The following is a 16,732-nucleotide window of genomic DNA, read 5'->3' as shown; positions in this document are numbered from 1 at the left end:
TGTCCTTTCAGTGCTCTGCTGAGGGAGGCAGTGCGGTGCCTGCCCTTGACTCAGAACACGGCTTTTTCCCAAGTCACATCTCTCAGTGGTCCTCACATTACTTTTACAAAAATAAGTCTTCAGTGTGGGATTCTAAATAAAAACAAAGGCAAGAAACTCATGAGTCACTTTAAAGACTCTTTTACTTAAATAGGATATAATTACAGAACTTTTCAGTATATACAAAGTAAACAGTAGTATAATGAACCCCAGGTGCTGCAGCCACCACCACCAAGCCTGTGATTTTTAATTAATCTGTATAACTCCATCTGGTCTCCCGCCCCGCTTGGTTGCTGTCGTGATTCAGTCACTCAGTCGTGTCCAACTCTTTGCATCTCCATGAACTGCAGCACACCAGGCTTCTCTGTCCTTCACTATCTCCCAGAGTTTGCTAAAACTTAAGTCCATTGAGTCGGTGATGCCATCCAACCGTCTCATTCTCTATTGTCCCTTCTCCTCCTCCCTTCAGTCTTTCCCAGCATCAGGGTCTTTTCCAGTGAGTCAGTTCTTCGCATCAGGGGACCAAAGTATTGGAGCTTTAGCATCAGTCCTTATAATGAATGTTCAGGACTGACTTCCTTTAGGATGGACTGGTTGGATCTCCTTGCTGTCCCAGGGACCGTCAAGAGTCTTCCCCAGCCCACAGTTCAAAAGCACCGATTCACTGTCTAAGTTTGTCATAGCCTTTCTTCCAAGGAACAAGCGTCTTTTAATTTCGTGGCTGCAGTCACTGTCCACATTGATGTTGGAGCCCAAGAAAATGAAATCTGACACTGTTTCCATTGTTTCCCCATCTGTTTGCCATGAAATGATGGGACTAGAACCCATGATCTTTGTTTTTCGAATGCTGAGTTTTAAGCTTTCACTCTCCTCTTTCCCCTTCATCAAGAGGCTCTTTAGTGCCTCTATTCCTTCTGCCATTAAAGGGGTGTCATTTGCATTATCTGCATAGTGATATTTCTCCTGGCAATCTTGATTCCAGATCGTGAGTCATCCAGCCCAGCATTTCCTACGATGTACTCTGCATATAAGTTAAATAAGCAGGGTGACAATATACAGCCTTGATATACTTCTTTCCCAGTTTTGAACCAGTCTGTTCTGTGTCCAGTTCTAACTGTTGCTTCTTGTCCTGCATACAGGTTTCTCAGGAGGCAGATAATGTGGTCTGATATTCCCATCTCTTTAGGAATATTCCACAGTGTGTTGTGATCCAGAGGCTTTAACATAGTCCAGTGAAGCAGAAGTAGATGTTTTTTGGAATTCCCTTGCTTTTTCTGTGATTCATTATTTGTTGGCAATTTGATCTCTGGTTCCTCTGCCTTTTCTAAATCTAGCTTGCACATCTGGAAGTGCTCGGTTCATGTACTGTTGAAGCCTGGCTTGAAGGATTTTGAGATAATCTTGCTAGCATGTGAAATGAGCTCAATTGTATGGTAATTTGAACATTCTTTGGCATTGCCTTTCTTTGGGATTAGAATGAAAACTGACCTTTTCCTGTCCTGTGGCCACTGCTAAGTTTTCCACATTTGCTGGCATGATGAGTGCAGCACTTTGACAGCATCATCTTTTAGGATTTGAAATCGCTCAGCTGTAATTCTATCATCTGCACTAGCTTTGTTTGTAATAATGCTTCCTAAGGCCCACTTGACTTCACATTCCAGGATGTCTGGCTCTAGGTGACAGATCACACCATCGTGGTTATCTGGGTCATGAAGATCTTTTTTGTACAGTTCTGTGTAATCTTGCCATCTCTTCTTAATATCTTCTGCTTCTGTTAGGTCCATACCATTTCTGTCCTTTATCGAGCCCATCTTTGCATGAAACGTTCCCTTGGTATCTCTAATTTTCTTGAAGAGATCTCTAGTCTTTCCCGTTCTATTGTTTTCCTCTTTTCTTTGCACTGTTTACTTAGGAAGACTTATTTCTCCTTGCTATTCTCTGGAACTCTGCATTCACTTGGGTATATCTCTCCCTTTCTCCTTTGCCTTTCACGTCTCTTCTTTCCTCGGCTATCTGTAAGGCCTCCTCAGACAACCGCTGTGGCTTCTTGCATTTCTTTTTCTTGGGGATGGTTTTGGTCACCACCTCCTGTGCAGTGTTACGCACCTCTGTCTGTAGTTCTTCAGGCCCTCTGTCTGTCAGAGCTAGTCCCTTGAATCTGTTCATCATCTCCACTGTATAATCATAAGGGATTTGTTTAGGTCATACGTAATGGCCTACTGGTTTTTCCTGCTTTCTTCTATTTAAGTCCAAATTTTGCAATAAGGAGTTTGTGATCTGAGCCACAGTTAGATCCTACTCTTATTTTTCCTGACTGTGTAGAGCTTCTCTATCTTCAGCTGCAAAGGATATAGTCAATCTGCTTTTGGCACTAACCATTTGGTGATGTTCATGTGTAGAGTTGTCTCTTGTGTTATTGGAAGAGGGTGTTTGCTATGACCAGCATGTTCTCTTGACGAAGCTCTGTTAGCCTTTGCCCTGCTTCCTTTTGTACTCCAAGGCCAAACAAGCCTGCCACTTTGGATATTTGACTTCCTACTTTTACATTCCACTTGGTTATTATTACACAATTCTTTTTTAAAGGAAACATTTGCATTCATTGAAATGCACATTTTTGAACTGCATGATTTTTGCAAGTGGATAGCTCCCTGTACTCACAGCACAGAGTGCTGCTCTCACCCGAGCTCCTTCACGCTCCCTACTTAGTCCTCCCTCCCTGCCCCGGTGGCCACTCTTCTGGGTTTTGTTTCTTTACTCTCTTATAGAAATTCCTGTTCAGAGAAGGCAGTGGCACCCCACTCCAGTACTCTTGCCTGGAAAATCCCATGGGCAGAGGAGCCTGGTAGGCTGCAGTCCATGGGGTCGCTAAGAGTTGGACACGACTGAGTGACTTCACTTTCACTTTTCACTTTCATGCATTGGAGAAGGAAATGGTGACCGACTCCAGTGTTCTTGCCTGGAGAATCCCAGGGACGGGGGAGCCTAGTGGGCTGCCGTCTGTGGGGTCGCACAGAGTCGGACACGACTGAGTGACTTAGCAGCAGCAGCAGCAGCAGCAGCAGAAATTCCTGTTAAATGGAATCTCTCCACTCCTTTAGCGCAGCATACATGCAGTCTCTGAGGTTTATCCCTGTTGTCCTATCGGCAGTTGATACCTTCTCACCGCTGAGTGATGTTCATTCCAGTCTGTGACTGCAGAGCGCCTTGTTTATCTCGTCTCTTGTTGAGGAACTTTTGGGCTGTTTCTGGTTTTGGGCCACTGTGAATAAACCTGTAAAACTTCATACAAGACTTTTTATGGTTATCTATATATATATATATTTTATTTTTTAGGTTATTACCTGGAAATAGAATCTCTGGGTCACAGGGTAGATGTATATTTAACTTTACAAGAAACAGCCCAGCCTTTTTCTGAAATGATTATACCTTTTTCTACTTCCACCAGCAAAGAACCCAAGAGTTCTAGTTGCTTCATATCCTCTTCAGCATTTGGTGTGGTTAGTCTTTTAAATTCTGGCCACTCCAGTGAGCGTGTCCTTTTGCTTCATTATGTGTGTGCTTGAATGTTTATTTGGCTGCGTTGGGTCTTAGTCATGGAGCTTGGGATCGTCGTCACGTCAGGGGGTCTTTCACAGGCGCAGCCTACACACTGGCTCTGTGGTCGTGGTGTGGGCTCAGCACTTTCGGCACTCGGGCTTGGTTGCTCCGCAGCACGTAGGATCTTAATTCCCAGACCAGGGATCGAACCCTCACCCCCTGCATTGGAAGCTTGGAGTCTTAACCACCGAACAGCCTGGGAAATTCCCCAGCTGTTTCTTTTGGAAGCAGAGGCTTGCCTACATCCCTCTGTGTTCCACTCCGTGATATTTTCTGTTTCCAGCAGGGCAGTAAAAAGACAAACACACAGAAAAAACCTGAATGTCACTTGACCACAAAATTCAAAGCAACTCCAAGGCAAAGAAAAGTGGTTACTTTGCAGATTTTTAGTTTTTTTTCCCCAAGATCTTTAAAAGCAGGAGCAGAGTTGCTTTACATCTGAGCTCACACTGTTCCTTGCACTGAGGTGCGCAGAACCCCGTCAGGGTGCCCGTCTAATGTCGGCACTCATTCCTTGGTTCTGAGTGAGTTCCTGGGGAGGCATAAAATGATTCTGTCTGCAATAAGAAAATGTGTTTCAGGGTATCATAGCTGGTTTTCATATTAAAGATGAGAAGAGTGAGTAAATGTTTGTCTAAATGACAAAGCTGTTTGACTAACTGGTCCTAAAAGACTGATTAATTTTTTCTTTTTTTTTAGATCGGGTGTATAGTTCAAAACTTAGAACTGTTGCTAGCCTCGGTTGGTTTCTGCTGTTCCCACCCAAGGCTGGGCGTCTTGGCGCCGTCGGCGTCGGGGCCTTGGCTCCTCTGTTACAGGTCCTGTCCTGTGCACCATAGGAGATTTAGCATCGTCCTTGGCTGCTGCCATCGAACGGAGCAGTGACACTGAAAGTGTCTCTAGTGTTGTCCCGTGTCCCTTAGCGGGGCAAGGTCCCTTCAGTCGATAACCACTGGCTTACAGCATGCCCTGGGCAGAGGCGTGGCAGGCATCAGTGGGGGGTCTTCAGTGGCCTGGTCCTGGGTCAGGGACTCTGCGGTGTGGGACTGTGGGGCGAACCGTGGATGCCCTTCCAGTGCGCACCCCAGGGAGGGAGAGATGCTTGGCAGCTGTTGGATTAGCGCCCCCCAAAGAATGCTCTGCTTGATGTTTTCTTCTTCCTTTTGCCTTATTGGTGTGTTTGTTCACCTCCTCTGCCCTAAGGAAAATAATCTGTATCTGCCATGTCACTCAGAGGACGGTCTGACGTGGTGTGTTCTCTAGAACCTTAGTTCTAAGGGACGGTGACTTACTAGTATGTAAGAGAGGACCCTGTGCCCCCAGAAAGTCTGGAAAATGTTGGTTTAAATGAAGGTAAACTGTTGTCCTTATTTTGTAGGATTTTTGAAAGCTTCTAACATCAACTGTAAATTGTCACTCTCCAGAAGGAACTAGATTGGCCCTGTCTCACGTTTCCTCAACATGCAGTTTATCCACAAAGCGTTTTCCAGAGAAATAAAATTCTGTGGGACATGTTTTGGGAAATACTGTCCTAGAGTCACCTAGAGGAGGCCAGGGTGCGGGGAGGAGCAGGTGGTGGGCTGGGCACTGAGCTGGCGGAGTGGACAGACAGGGTCGTGGTCTGGTCCCTACACGCCCCAGGATGGCCATCCGTAGTGGTTATTAGGCAGTGAAAAACTCAGATTCTAGGCGGGAAGGAGCTGCTATCCTGAGCCTCCAGGGTGTGGCCCCACCCCCACCCCCTACGCAGCATGCTTGGCCCCTTACCCAGTAGTCATGGGATCCCCCACTCTCTCCAGCAACTAAAGGGTTACAGTCCCGGCTTCAGCAGGGACCCTCCTTAAGTCTGCTGCGCCAGCAAAGTGAGCTGTTTTTTCTGGTTGGTTGTGGACCATGGTGTGTAAGTTGCTAATATTTTGAGTTTCATCCTGGGTATGAGGGAGGACATGGGATGACGGCTAAAAGGGGCCTAAGGCTTTTTGTCAGGAGTGCCCTTCTGCTCAGGAGGCTTTGTGTCAGGAGCGCCCTCCTGCTCAGGAGGCTTTGTGTCAGGAGCGCCCTCCTGCTCAGGAGGCTTTGTGTCAGGAGCGCCCTTCTGCTCAGGCTGCCCAGGCTTGTGCTCCAGGCTCCCGTTTGTGGCCTAGCATGAGAGAGACTGAAAACATCCAGCCGTGTTGATTTACAACAACAGTAATATTATACTTTGGATATAACCACTCTTTGAATAACCAAACAAAATGCTGAGCTTTACTCTACATGTTGAAAGTTGGTTGGGAATTCCCTGGCTGTCCAGTGGTTAGGACCCGGTTCAACCCTGGGGCCCAGGTTCATTCCTTGGTCTGGGAACAAGAAGCCCACAAGCCACCTGGCAAGGCCAGGGAAAAAAAAGAAAAAAGAAGTTGATGAAATAGTTTTGCCAGTTCAGAGAAAGAATATTTCCAGAATCAGTTTCTTTTGGAGCCGCTGAGATGGAGTCTCTGGTGGACAGAGTCATTCAGCTGGGATGACTCCACGGGCCCAGCCACAGGGAGAGGGCCCTGGCAAGGGTCAGTCTGGAGGGTGGCACAGCCAGCCTCTGGCCGTTGGCCTCCACTGTATTGTTGTGATCTGGGATGTGAACACAGTGGCAGGCAGAGCAGTCTCCATAAAGAAAAGCCTCGGTAACGACACACCTGCTGAGAGAGCGCCTCTCCCCGGATGAACGACTGAAAACGCGTGCAGCTGCGTTAAAGGTCAGAAAGAAGGCCAGTGTGAACGGGAGATGCTTATTTTCCAATGTTGCTTACATTGCTCAGTTAGTTCCTATAAACTGACTAGTGGAAAATTTTAGTCTCTGTTTCTATATTTATTAATTGTAAGAGAAACTACCAAAGCATTCTTTCAGGAGTTTAGATGGGAAGAGTTTGAGTGCATGTCCAAAGCTGTAAGAGCCTCAATTTTTGTAAGATAATGTGGAAGTGAGGTATACTTACGTTCAGCTGCTGATGGGAGAAATAAAACTTGATAAACTTGCTTGGCATTATTTGTGAGCTTGTAACTTGTGATCATGGATGATAAACAGCGATTTGATAACCTGACTTTAAAGTTGGCCCAGATGATACACCGGTTATTTGTTCTTCCCTGCACAATAGCATCGAGCAAGTGAACAACCTGCGAGAGATACAAGCGCTGAGGCGCCTGAACCCGCACCCGAACATCCTCACGCTGCACCAGGTGGTCTTGTAAGTATATCGGGCTTTAGGAACTATCTAACCTCGGTGATAATCGTTAGATCTCTGTTTAAGAAAGAAAACCATGGTAGACATTTTAAATATTGGCTTTGTAGCTCAGACACATTCGGGCCAGTGTTTGCATCCGAGTCCTAAAGGGAAAGGCCTTCGTTGCAGTGACTCCGTGTCACAGCAGTGAACACCATTCAAATGGTCCCCCTCCTGGAAGCTCAGCTGGGCTGCTGTGGAGGCGGCGATGGCTCAGGACACCTGCGTGTGAGCCTGTGGCCCTCTTTCAGGGGCTGCACTTAGGTCATGCCTGCAGTTGCCATCTTGGTATGACTTCAAGCAGCCATTCTTAACTGTATTCCACATAATTTCAGGGGATTTTTCATTTCTGTTCTAATCAAGACGGCAGAGTGCAGCTCGTCTGGAAGGGCTTGTCTGCTGGGGACTGGGGCTGGGATCTGGCCTGAAGCTCCGAGAAAGCGCCCCTCAGCGGGAAGCCTGGCCTGTACCACCATCTGGGGAAACCGTAGTCTCTGACCATTGAGCTGGGGAGGTTTTCATCAGAGAGCTGACCAGTTCTAAACTCAAAACGCAGTGCCTTGTCTTGGCCGCGTGGCCTCCTGGCCTGCATGCTCTGAGCACGTATTCGGCCGGTCCGGAGACTGCAGCCTGCACGGGGCAGCGGTCACAGTGCTGCCTGTGCCGAGTGCTTCAGGGGCAAAGCGCTTCTGTCCACGGCAGCCCAAGGGACAGCGCGGCCCCATCCAGCCCCTCCACAGGCACCCTGAGGGGCCCGGGGTGTCACTGCAGGGGCGCGGGGAGAGGCGTCTTCCTCTTTTTGCCCCTGGCTGGGTTGTGTATTTCACTCCCACACTGTGATGTATCTCAGTGACATGGAAGTAATTTAGGTGAATTAAAGCTGAATTTGCAGCCACAGAGCTTGAATTAAGTCCTACTTTCTTTGTTTTGCTTCTCCAACTCCTCAACCTGTTTCTTCTGTCTGAAGATATAATAGTTACTTCCATAATCTCAAGATGCTTTTTTCCCAAAATTGTGGGAGACCAGCTTTTAGAATTTCTGCCCAAAATTGTTTTATTATTATTTAAAATTATTTTTACCTAAAATACTGATTGAAAATCAAAACTTCTGCTGTTTCGGTCATTACACTTTGGTCTTTGCTATGGGAGTGTTTTATGTTTATCAGAAGTGTTTACAAATGAGTTAAATATTTGATGCTTTTATTCTGATTAATGCAAGGAAAAAACCATTTTAAAAACCTGCTTTCTTCTTCAGTGACAGAAAATCTGGTTCTCTTGCACTAATATGTGAACTTATGGACATGAATATTTATGAGCTAATACGAGGTATGTAGAATAATTTGAAAGAGCGTCTAAAATCTTTTAAAGTTTATAGTTCCCATATATTTGTCTTAATTCTCAAAATCATCGATCGCCGCAGTTCAGTAGTTGTGTATAAGTATACAGCCATGTGTGCTAGGTCGTGTCAATCGTGTCTGACTCTGTGACCCAGTGACTGTAGCCCACCGGGCTCCTCTGTCCGTGGGATTCTCCAGGCAAGAATACTGGAGTGGGTTGCCCTGCCCTCCTCCAGGGGATCTTCCCGACTCGGGGATTGAACTCGTGTCTCTCATGTCTCCTTCATTGGCAGGTGGGTTCTTTACCACTAGCGCCACCTGGGTGTGGGAGGTATTTGGGGGGCAGTCTTGTCTGCTCAGAATGTGGCTGCAGACGGGAAGTGATGCCACACAGCGCTCAGGCTGGTGAGGTGACGCGGGTGAGGGAGGCGCAGCAGGAGGCGCGGCTCAGGCCTCCCGCAGGCTCGTGCCCTCGGGGTCCATTCCAGGCTCTGCGTTGCTCGGCGTTCTACTCTAGGCTTCGGAATGAGGCAGGGCTTCCCCCACAAATCATCCGCCTGGCTCAGGCCTCCCGCAGGCTCGTGCCCTCGGGGGTCCATTCCAGGCTCTGCGTTGCTCGGCGTTCTACTCTAGGCTTCAGAATGAGGTAGGGCTTCCCCCACAAATCATCCCCTGAGAGGGACTCTCCTTCCTCCTTGGGTTGGGAGCCTCATGCGGTGCCCTGAACTGCTGAGTGCTCATCGTTCCCCATCGTTTGAACAATACAGCACTGTCTGGGGGAAGCACGCTTGCCTGAGCCGACCCCAGTCGCAGCTGGTTTTGGAGGCCAGCGGAGGTCACCCGAGGGAAGCAGAGAGCAGGAGGCGGAAGGTTGGCCCACGTTTATCCAACAGCCCTGGGTCTGACCTCCCCGTGGCGTTAGATGTCAGGACAGATGAGCCTTGTAAATACCACACAGCAAGTGTTAGACTTCATGGATCATATTATTCTTACCGAACAAATGAAAATCACTGCCTTATGTCATATGAGGGACTCTTTATATCTGAAATAGAGTTTTAGCGACAGTATCATAGATGATTTAAAAACTGTGATGTTACCTCAAGCAGGTTAGGCCAAAGCGCAGATGATGTGCTGTAGAGAACTTTTAGATCGAGAAGCTGTTCTTGCAACAAAGGGGACCTTTAACATGATGTTAAAGGTGCATGTGAAGAGTTCAGATAAAATTATATTTATGAAGTGAGAGCATGGAAAGATGTCATGCTATGTCATGTTATGTCAAATGGACATATTTTATATGTGATTTAAAATATGTGGCTTAGTAAATAAAATAAATAGCATGAGTAGACAAGTTTTACATCTGTGGAAGTTGATATAAAACTTTTGGATCCAGAAACTTTTACATCTTTTGAGGAAAGTAGGAGATTGCCTTGTGTCTGGGAATATATGGTATTTCTTTTAAGTTACAGACCTTGGGTATTTTATTCATAGACAAGCCTCTCACTCAGGTGTCTTGCTTTAAGTACAATTTAAAATAAACTTAGTCATCTGGTTTCTTGGTCTAACACCTATTAAAAATAAGAGCTCTTAAAAGGAGCTTCTAGAACTTTACACACCAACAGAAAGTGACAGGTGGCGATCCAGTAACGGGGGAGGAGACTGGAAATACAAAGCAAACCAAGAATGGTCGGGAAAACAGCTGTAAGCTGCCAGGCTCCCCAAGACAGGTTAGCGGGAGCACAGTCGTGTACGGGGTTGTGGTCACCATATCACCTAGGATATGCTGATGGGAAAGTGGGTGAAACGTTTTTAAAAGATCCCATGTAAAATACCTCCAAATAGAAAAGAGTTTATATCTGAGGAGTAAACCTCACTTACCTGGAAATTTCACTTGAGGTCTTATTCCAGACAACTTGGATAAGTAAGTGTTACTCTATGATTAACTTTCAGGTACACTAACTAACTTAGATTATTCACTTTGATAGTCTCTGTGTAATACATATTTTAACAGTGTATCAGGACAGGGTATCAATGTAACCAAGAGAAACAACCGCTAAATTTGCAATGATCTTTTTACCAGTTAGCCAACATTTTGTTCTTAATGAATCTATAGAATCACTTCCTTTTAGTATAATAACAATTCTCTTGGTATAAGATACATATGTTAGAATTATGATTGTTAGAATGTGATATTTTAAAATTCGAGGGGAGGGGATAATTTCTGGCAAGTTTCTGTGTGTTTAGATTGGAGAAAACTTTGTTTAGAAATCAGTATTTTAATTTCCAGTAGTAGGGGAGTTGTGTAATTGGAGGAAGTGAATCTGTTTCTTTCAGTATCTGTCTACAGAGACTGCAGAAAGCAGACTGTTGTATTAAGGCTCTACGGCCGCTGGTTCATCCCGTGGGTGCCGAGTGGCTCCACAGGCCAGGCGCTGTGCTCTGAGCATGGGATCAGGTGCTCTCGGTGCTAAGGGGCCTATAAGTGTCAGAGATGTTAAAATGTGGGGAGCACGGTTGACTGATTGTCAAATGCTCACTGTTGGAACGTGAACCCTGATTTCAGAGTTGGCTTAGTGTTGAGGAAATACAGTCATCCCTCCGTGCCTGCAGGCTACTGGTTCCAGGAGCCCCGCAGGTACCAAAATCCATGGATGCTCAAGCCCCTTGTATATAAAACGACTCAGGGATTCAGCCAACCTCAGAAACCTTGGATGCGGGACCCGTGGACAGAGACCCGGGGGTTCGGGGGCGCCGACTGTGCGGTGATGACAGTGATGGCTGACGGCCCTGAGTGCTCACCACAGGCCTTGCACTGCCCCTGGCTCTCTCGAGGAGTCAGCTTATTTCACCCTGAGAGCCTGTGAGGCAGATTCTGTCATGATTGCATGTTCGGGATGGTGAAAGGGAGGCATGGAGAGACAAAGGACCCGTCCACGGCTGTGGGCCTCATCCGTGATGGTCTGGGGTCGGGACTTGGGCAGCGCCTGCTCTTGCCCACCCTGCACGGCCCTCTGGGCAGCCCTGAGTGGACCGGGAAGGCCTGGCAGCCAAGGCCACCACCGACCACTTTTGGGCCACGTAGTCCCCTGCCGTGGCTCCTCTGCCTGTCCTCCTCGACAGACTTGGCCACCTAGACCCTGAGACTGCCCCGGCAGCACATGGGCCGCCTTCTGGAGCACAGGCTGTTCCAGGTCCGGGGCTCGTCTTGTCACCTGTGAGTGGACCAGGCATCCTAAAACAAATCCATGACTCTGAGCCAGGTAGGAAAAAGCAAACCAAGCTTTGTCTGTAAGCGTAGCATTAGTTTGTTTCCCTGAGGAGCTTAGGCAGTGCGTCTGAGCTGTGGAGCACTTTATACAAGGGGCTTGCTCATCCACGGATTGTGGTACCTCAGAGGCTCCTGGAACCAGTACCCTGCAGACACCCAGGGATGACTGTATTTCCTCAATGCTGAGGCAACTCTGAAATCAGGTTCATGTTCCAGTCACTATGCAACGTAACGATTTTGCATGACAGGTTAATTACTGTGTCAGATTAATTCAGTTATATTTTTATGTATGATCACATCTGAGCCACTGAACTGTAAGATGCAGTATTTTTTATGTACCAACAAAAAGGAAGAAAAACATTGCCACTACCGCTCTGACACATACCTTTCTTATCACTTAGCAATTTTAGTTCTGTCCTTAGTAACGGGACTCGTTCAGAACTATTGAGACAGTTTCCACCCATGTCACTTTTGTGCGTATATAAAAAGGAAATGCTGGGAGGGATTGGGGGCAGGAGGAGAAGGGGATGGCAGAGGATGAGATGGCTGGATGGCATCACTGACTCGATGGACGTGAGTCTGAGTGAACTCCAAGAGTTGGTGATGGACAGGGAGGCCTGGCAAGCTGCGATTCACGGGGTCGCAAAGAGTCGGACACGACTGAGCGACTGAACTGAACTGAAAAAGGAAGTAGACATGACATAAACCCATTACGGCATTCCTAACTTTTCCTTGAGATATTCTGACGTGGCATGATCGCTGAGCGTCTTCCTCACATTGTCTATCTGTGGCGTTCAGGGTGTGAGTGAGTAGCATTATTTTCGCTGGAATTTTCTGAAGCTGATGGCACCATCCTGTTAGGTCAGTACTGGTGCTTCTGGGAAGTGCCCTCTGGTTCTGTGTCAATGGAGCGCGGGTGTCCCCGATTGCACTCCAGGCCAGAGCACGCACAGCGCAGCGCCGTGCGCATCTCACGGCGGCAGGTCCTGGTCTGGAAAACGGGGGTAATCATGGTGTCTGGCTCTCAGGGTGGTTGTGAGGAGTAAATGACAGGTGTGAGGTGTGCGGAGCAGCCCCCGGCTGGCGTGGTCTCTAATCAGCGTGGGCTGCTGTCACCACCACCACCACCACGCTGCGCACAGCTGGTGTGTGCCGGCTCTGGCCTCCTGCACTGGCTCGTCCCCGTGCTGGGAGCTCAGCTGCGCTCTAGAGATGAGGAAAGAGCTTCCAAGAAGTCAGAGCACTTGCCTGAGATGAGCCAGCTTCAGAGAGCAGAGCTGGGGAACTTCCCTGGCTGTCCAGTGGTTAAGACTGCTTCAATGCCGGGGGTGTGGGTTCCATTCCTGGTCAGGGAACTAAGATCCCACTTGCCGCATAGTTGGCCAAAAAATAAATAAGAAACAAAGCGGAAGGCAAAGAGCAGAGCTGGGAGGCCCTCCTTGAGTGCAGTCTTGTTGAGAGAGGGGTGCTGGTGATGGCTCTGGCTCCATGCTGAGTCTGACAGCGCGCCTGCTACCCTCTGCCGGGCGGGACCTCCAGCCTCTCTGAGAACCACGTGCTGTCCTGCAGGGCTCTCTCTTGGAAAACACTGATGGCAGACACGTGCTCGCACGCTGCCTCAGGGCCTAGCCTCTGGGCCTAGGCATAGACTGTGGGCCGCTTGGCCGCACCATGGTGGGCCCGGCAGGCACCTGGAGCCTGACCAGGAGAGCCAGGCACAGCCTGAGGACAGGGCCTCTTGTGAGAGGAGCGTGTGTGCTAGATTTCCTGGTTCAACATGGGCTACACTGGAGGCCACAGTTAATCATTGTGTTCACTTTCGAATTTTTACATTGCTGGTGTTATGTGTGACATTCATTAAGTGCCTTCTTAATGAGAATATTTGGTAAAAAATTATCTTGGAATAATTAATTTGGCTCAGTGAGCCAGGGAAATATGTTTGCAGTCTGCTGGCTTCAGTGAAGGGTCACACAAGGAACCTCAGGGCGTTTTGTTAACAGTATTTTGTCTGCTTCAAGATGTTTGTAAGTGAGAATCTGGTGGGAACCAGATACCATCTCGCGCCCAGAAAGTTAGGGTCTTGTTTTGGGGGAAATACTTTTGAAAGTCGATAGTCCATCCTCCTTGTCGAGGGTGTGGACTCTCTGATTGCTCAGACCAGTGGTGCCCGTGGCTCAGGCGGGCCCCTTGTTCCCCTGCTAGTCCCCGTGTGCAGACAGGGATTCCCACGGAGAGATGGGAAGGAGTCACGGCCTTGCCCCCACGGCTATGAACGGGTAGAGGGAGGTAGCCCGGGAGGAAGGGAGAGAGTGCTCCTGCAATGGGGGCAGAAGGCAGTGAAAGGTCAGACTCCTGGCCTCCCTGCTTGTGATTCACTCGGGCTAGGCCTGGGCCTTGGAATCTGCTTTATGAAAGATCCCTAGGCGATTATGAAGATCGGATGCAGTAGACTTTTCCTGAAAGAGTCCACCTTCCCTGAGTTCAGGTTCCAATGAATGTGAGGACAGCTTTATGCTGTAACTGGGATGTGGCTGTGTGGCTGTGGCTGGGAAGGTGCTTCTAGGAACAGGGCAGCGTGAGCACGACTGGGAAGCGGGAGAAGGGGATGGGGCTGGGGCGTCCTGGCAGCCAGAGGGAGGCGTGGGACGTGGTTCCTGAGGCGCGCAGCCAGGCCCTGCAGCTGGTTCTGGGAACTCGGTGGAAAGGCAGCTTTCAGGGCCCCGCCACAGACCTGCTGAACCGGATGTGCCGGGCGAGGATGGGGAGCAGTCTGTGTCTTCACAAGCCCCGGGGGACTGGGGGCCCTGGTCCTGAGAGCCCTGAGCGGGGGGAAGTCTGCCCCCGAGGTCTGGGGAGCCCGGCTCGTCCGTGGGCAGCACGGACAGAGGGGACAGAACCTCAACGCTTCAGCCAGCCTCGCGGGGGACAGAGTGGGAATTTTGCTTTCTGCTCACCTTTGTACAGATAATCGATAAAATTACAGGATTCCTTAAGCTGTGGGAAGCCAACAATCTTAGTTTTAATTCTTTTAAATTGTGGAAAACTGATGTGAAACAGAATAAAAAGATGACATGGAAAAATTCACTCTACTTAGACATTTTGTAAATCGTGATGGACGTGAGTCTGAGTGAACTCCGGGAGTTGGTGATGGACAGGGAGGCCTGGCGTGCTGCGATTCATGGGGTCGCAAAGAGTCGGACACGATCGACTGATCTGATCTGATGATTAACATAAACATTCTTGTTATGCGAGAAAAAGAAAACATTAATTTTCAGCAGAAATTGCAAACTTAGCACCAAAAAGTCAAGTGGGCCGTGTGCTCGTGCTGGCTCTCTCAATGGTTAGGTGAGGGTGTGTTTCCCATGTTTAAAGCCTAATGACCTAGAAACACAGGCCTCTGAGATTAAAATCAAATAAAATATGACATCTTCAAGAACGCAGATGTCTGTGCTGTTGGTCGTCATTCAGTTGTTAAGTCGAGTCCGACTCTTTGGGACCCCGTGGCCCGCAGTACTCCGTGGTACTGGAGTGTGATGTGCGGGGTTCTGGAACATGATGAACACTGCAGGAGTGAGGAGGGTACAGGCTGTAGGCTGTGCGGATGGGCGCCCGCGTGCTGCAGGGCGTGGTCAGCGGTGCCAGTGACTGCTCCCTTTTGTGAAAGGAGCGTGTGGGCTGTAAATTTCAGTCATTGGTCTTCTTCGATTAAGAGAACGTACTTCTGGGACTTCCCTGGTGGCCCGGTGGTTAAGACGTCATGCTTCCACTGCAAGGGGTGCAGGTTCAATCCCTGGTCAGGAAACTTAAGATCCCATATGCCGGGAAGTGCAGCAGAAAAAAAAAAAAACTGTGATCTATTCCCTTAAAGACGGAAATCTCCATCTAGACAGGAAGCTGAGGAAAATGCTGGATTTGCAGCCGACTCCCGCCATCTCGGGCTTCCCAGGTTGGCTCAGTGGTAAAGAACCCACCTGCCAATGCAGGAGACACAGGAGACACGGGTTCAATCCCTGGGTCAGGAAGATCTCCTGAAGCAGTAAATGGCAACCCACTCCAGTATTCTTGCTTGGTAAATTCCGTGGACAGTGGAGCCTGGCGGGCTGCAGTCCATGGGGTCACAAAGAGTGGGACATGACTGAGCACATATGCACGCACGTGGCCTGCCACCTCGAGTCGCAGTGTGGAGGAGTGTGCCCTGCAGGCCTGCCCGAGGCTGCGTGGAGGCCCCCAGACCGAGTGCCCCTTGGTGATCGCTCAGCACCCTTCTCATTGCAGAGAAGGCCTGGGGCCCGGCGATTCTGAATTAAATCACGTCAGTATGTAGAATTCTACATGGCATATTTTGTAGATGGACTCCATATTTCCTAGAACTATTCCATTCTGTTTTCACTGAGAAAATTAGAAATTCTTGCACATTATTAAAAATGGACTTTTGTTTTATTTCAAAAACGGGGATATTGGTAACCATATTTGGCTGTTTCCTTGATTGCACAGGAAGAAGACACCCGTTATCAGAGAAAAAAGTTAGGCACTATATGTACCAGCTGTGTAAGTCCCTGGACCACATGCACAGGTATGCACGGGGAGCCTTGGAGGCTTTCAGATTAATAAAATGCATTACCAAAAAAAAAAAAAATGCATTACCATCATTAGAAAATGCAGTGTGAAAGGATCTGAATGAGGTACAATTAATTCTGTCCTTCTTTTCATGTTGAATGCAGAAATGGAATATTTCACAGAGATGTAAAACCAGAAAATATATTAGTAAAGGTAAGAACTTTTATATGAAAAATTGATATCAGAATGAAGACAGAATATAAAAACTTTTCACTGAATATGCTTTCAATCCCAGTGGATGTCATGTTTGTTATTTTTTTTTTTCCCTTCCAGTTTGGGAAAAAAAATCGTTAGTAAATGCCATCAACATAACTGTACGTCTGGAAAAAGGCACCCTTCTTATATACTGTGTATAAAAATAAACTCCATTTATTGATAAATTATTCTAAACACTGTAAATATAAAAGGGGAAGAGGCAGGATTTGAGCTTGGATCTGTCTCACTCAAAAGCCCTTAAACTGTACATGTGTAAAGTGTACAATTTGTTAGGTTTGGGCAGTTGTATATTCCCGTGAAACCATGATCCCAGTCGACAAACAAAGCTACTGCCCCCAAAAGCTTCCTCTTGCCTTTGGTAACCTTTGCCTTCCTGTCCCTTGTCCCCAGGAAAGACAAGCTGAC

The 16,732-nt window shown here is 48.0% G+C and overlaps 1 protein-coding gene across 8 annotated transcripts in view; it reads left to right on the top strand.

The window, feature by feature from the left end:
• The window catches only part of MOK (MOK protein kinase), a 43,268-nt gene that overhangs the window by 19,694 nt on the left and 6,842 nt on the right, over positions 1-16,732 (top strand). For 3 of the 8 annotated variants that reach the window (XM_070358006.1, XM_070358003.1, XM_070358004.1), the window contains 4 exons: positions 6,768-6,857; positions 8,148-8,218; positions 15,989-16,067; positions 16,216-16,264. In XM_070358006.1, the coding sequence (XP_070214107.1) occupies positions 8,188-8,218; positions 15,989-16,067; positions 16,216-16,264 (159 nt within the window). In that variant the 5' untranslated portion in view covers positions 6,768-6,857; positions 8,148-8,187. Of the gene's footprint in view, positions 1-3,453; positions 6,369-6,767; positions 6,858-8,147; positions 8,219-15,988; positions 16,068-16,215; positions 16,265-16,732 lie in introns of those variants that run through there. The other 5 variants (XM_070358010.1, XM_070358007.1, XM_070358005.1 and 2 more) reach the window with 4 other exon arrangements.

Source organism: Bos mutus, chromosome 21, assembly GCF_027580195.1.
Source record: "Bos mutus isolate GX-2022 chromosome 21, NWIPB_WYAK_1.1, whole genome shotgun sequence".
Classification (NCBI taxonomy): domain Eukaryota; kingdom Metazoa; phylum Chordata; class Mammalia; order Artiodactyla; family Bovidae; genus Bos; species Bos mutus.
Note: the sequence above shows the minus strand (reverse complement) of the source record. Positions and strands in the feature narration are given on the sequence as shown.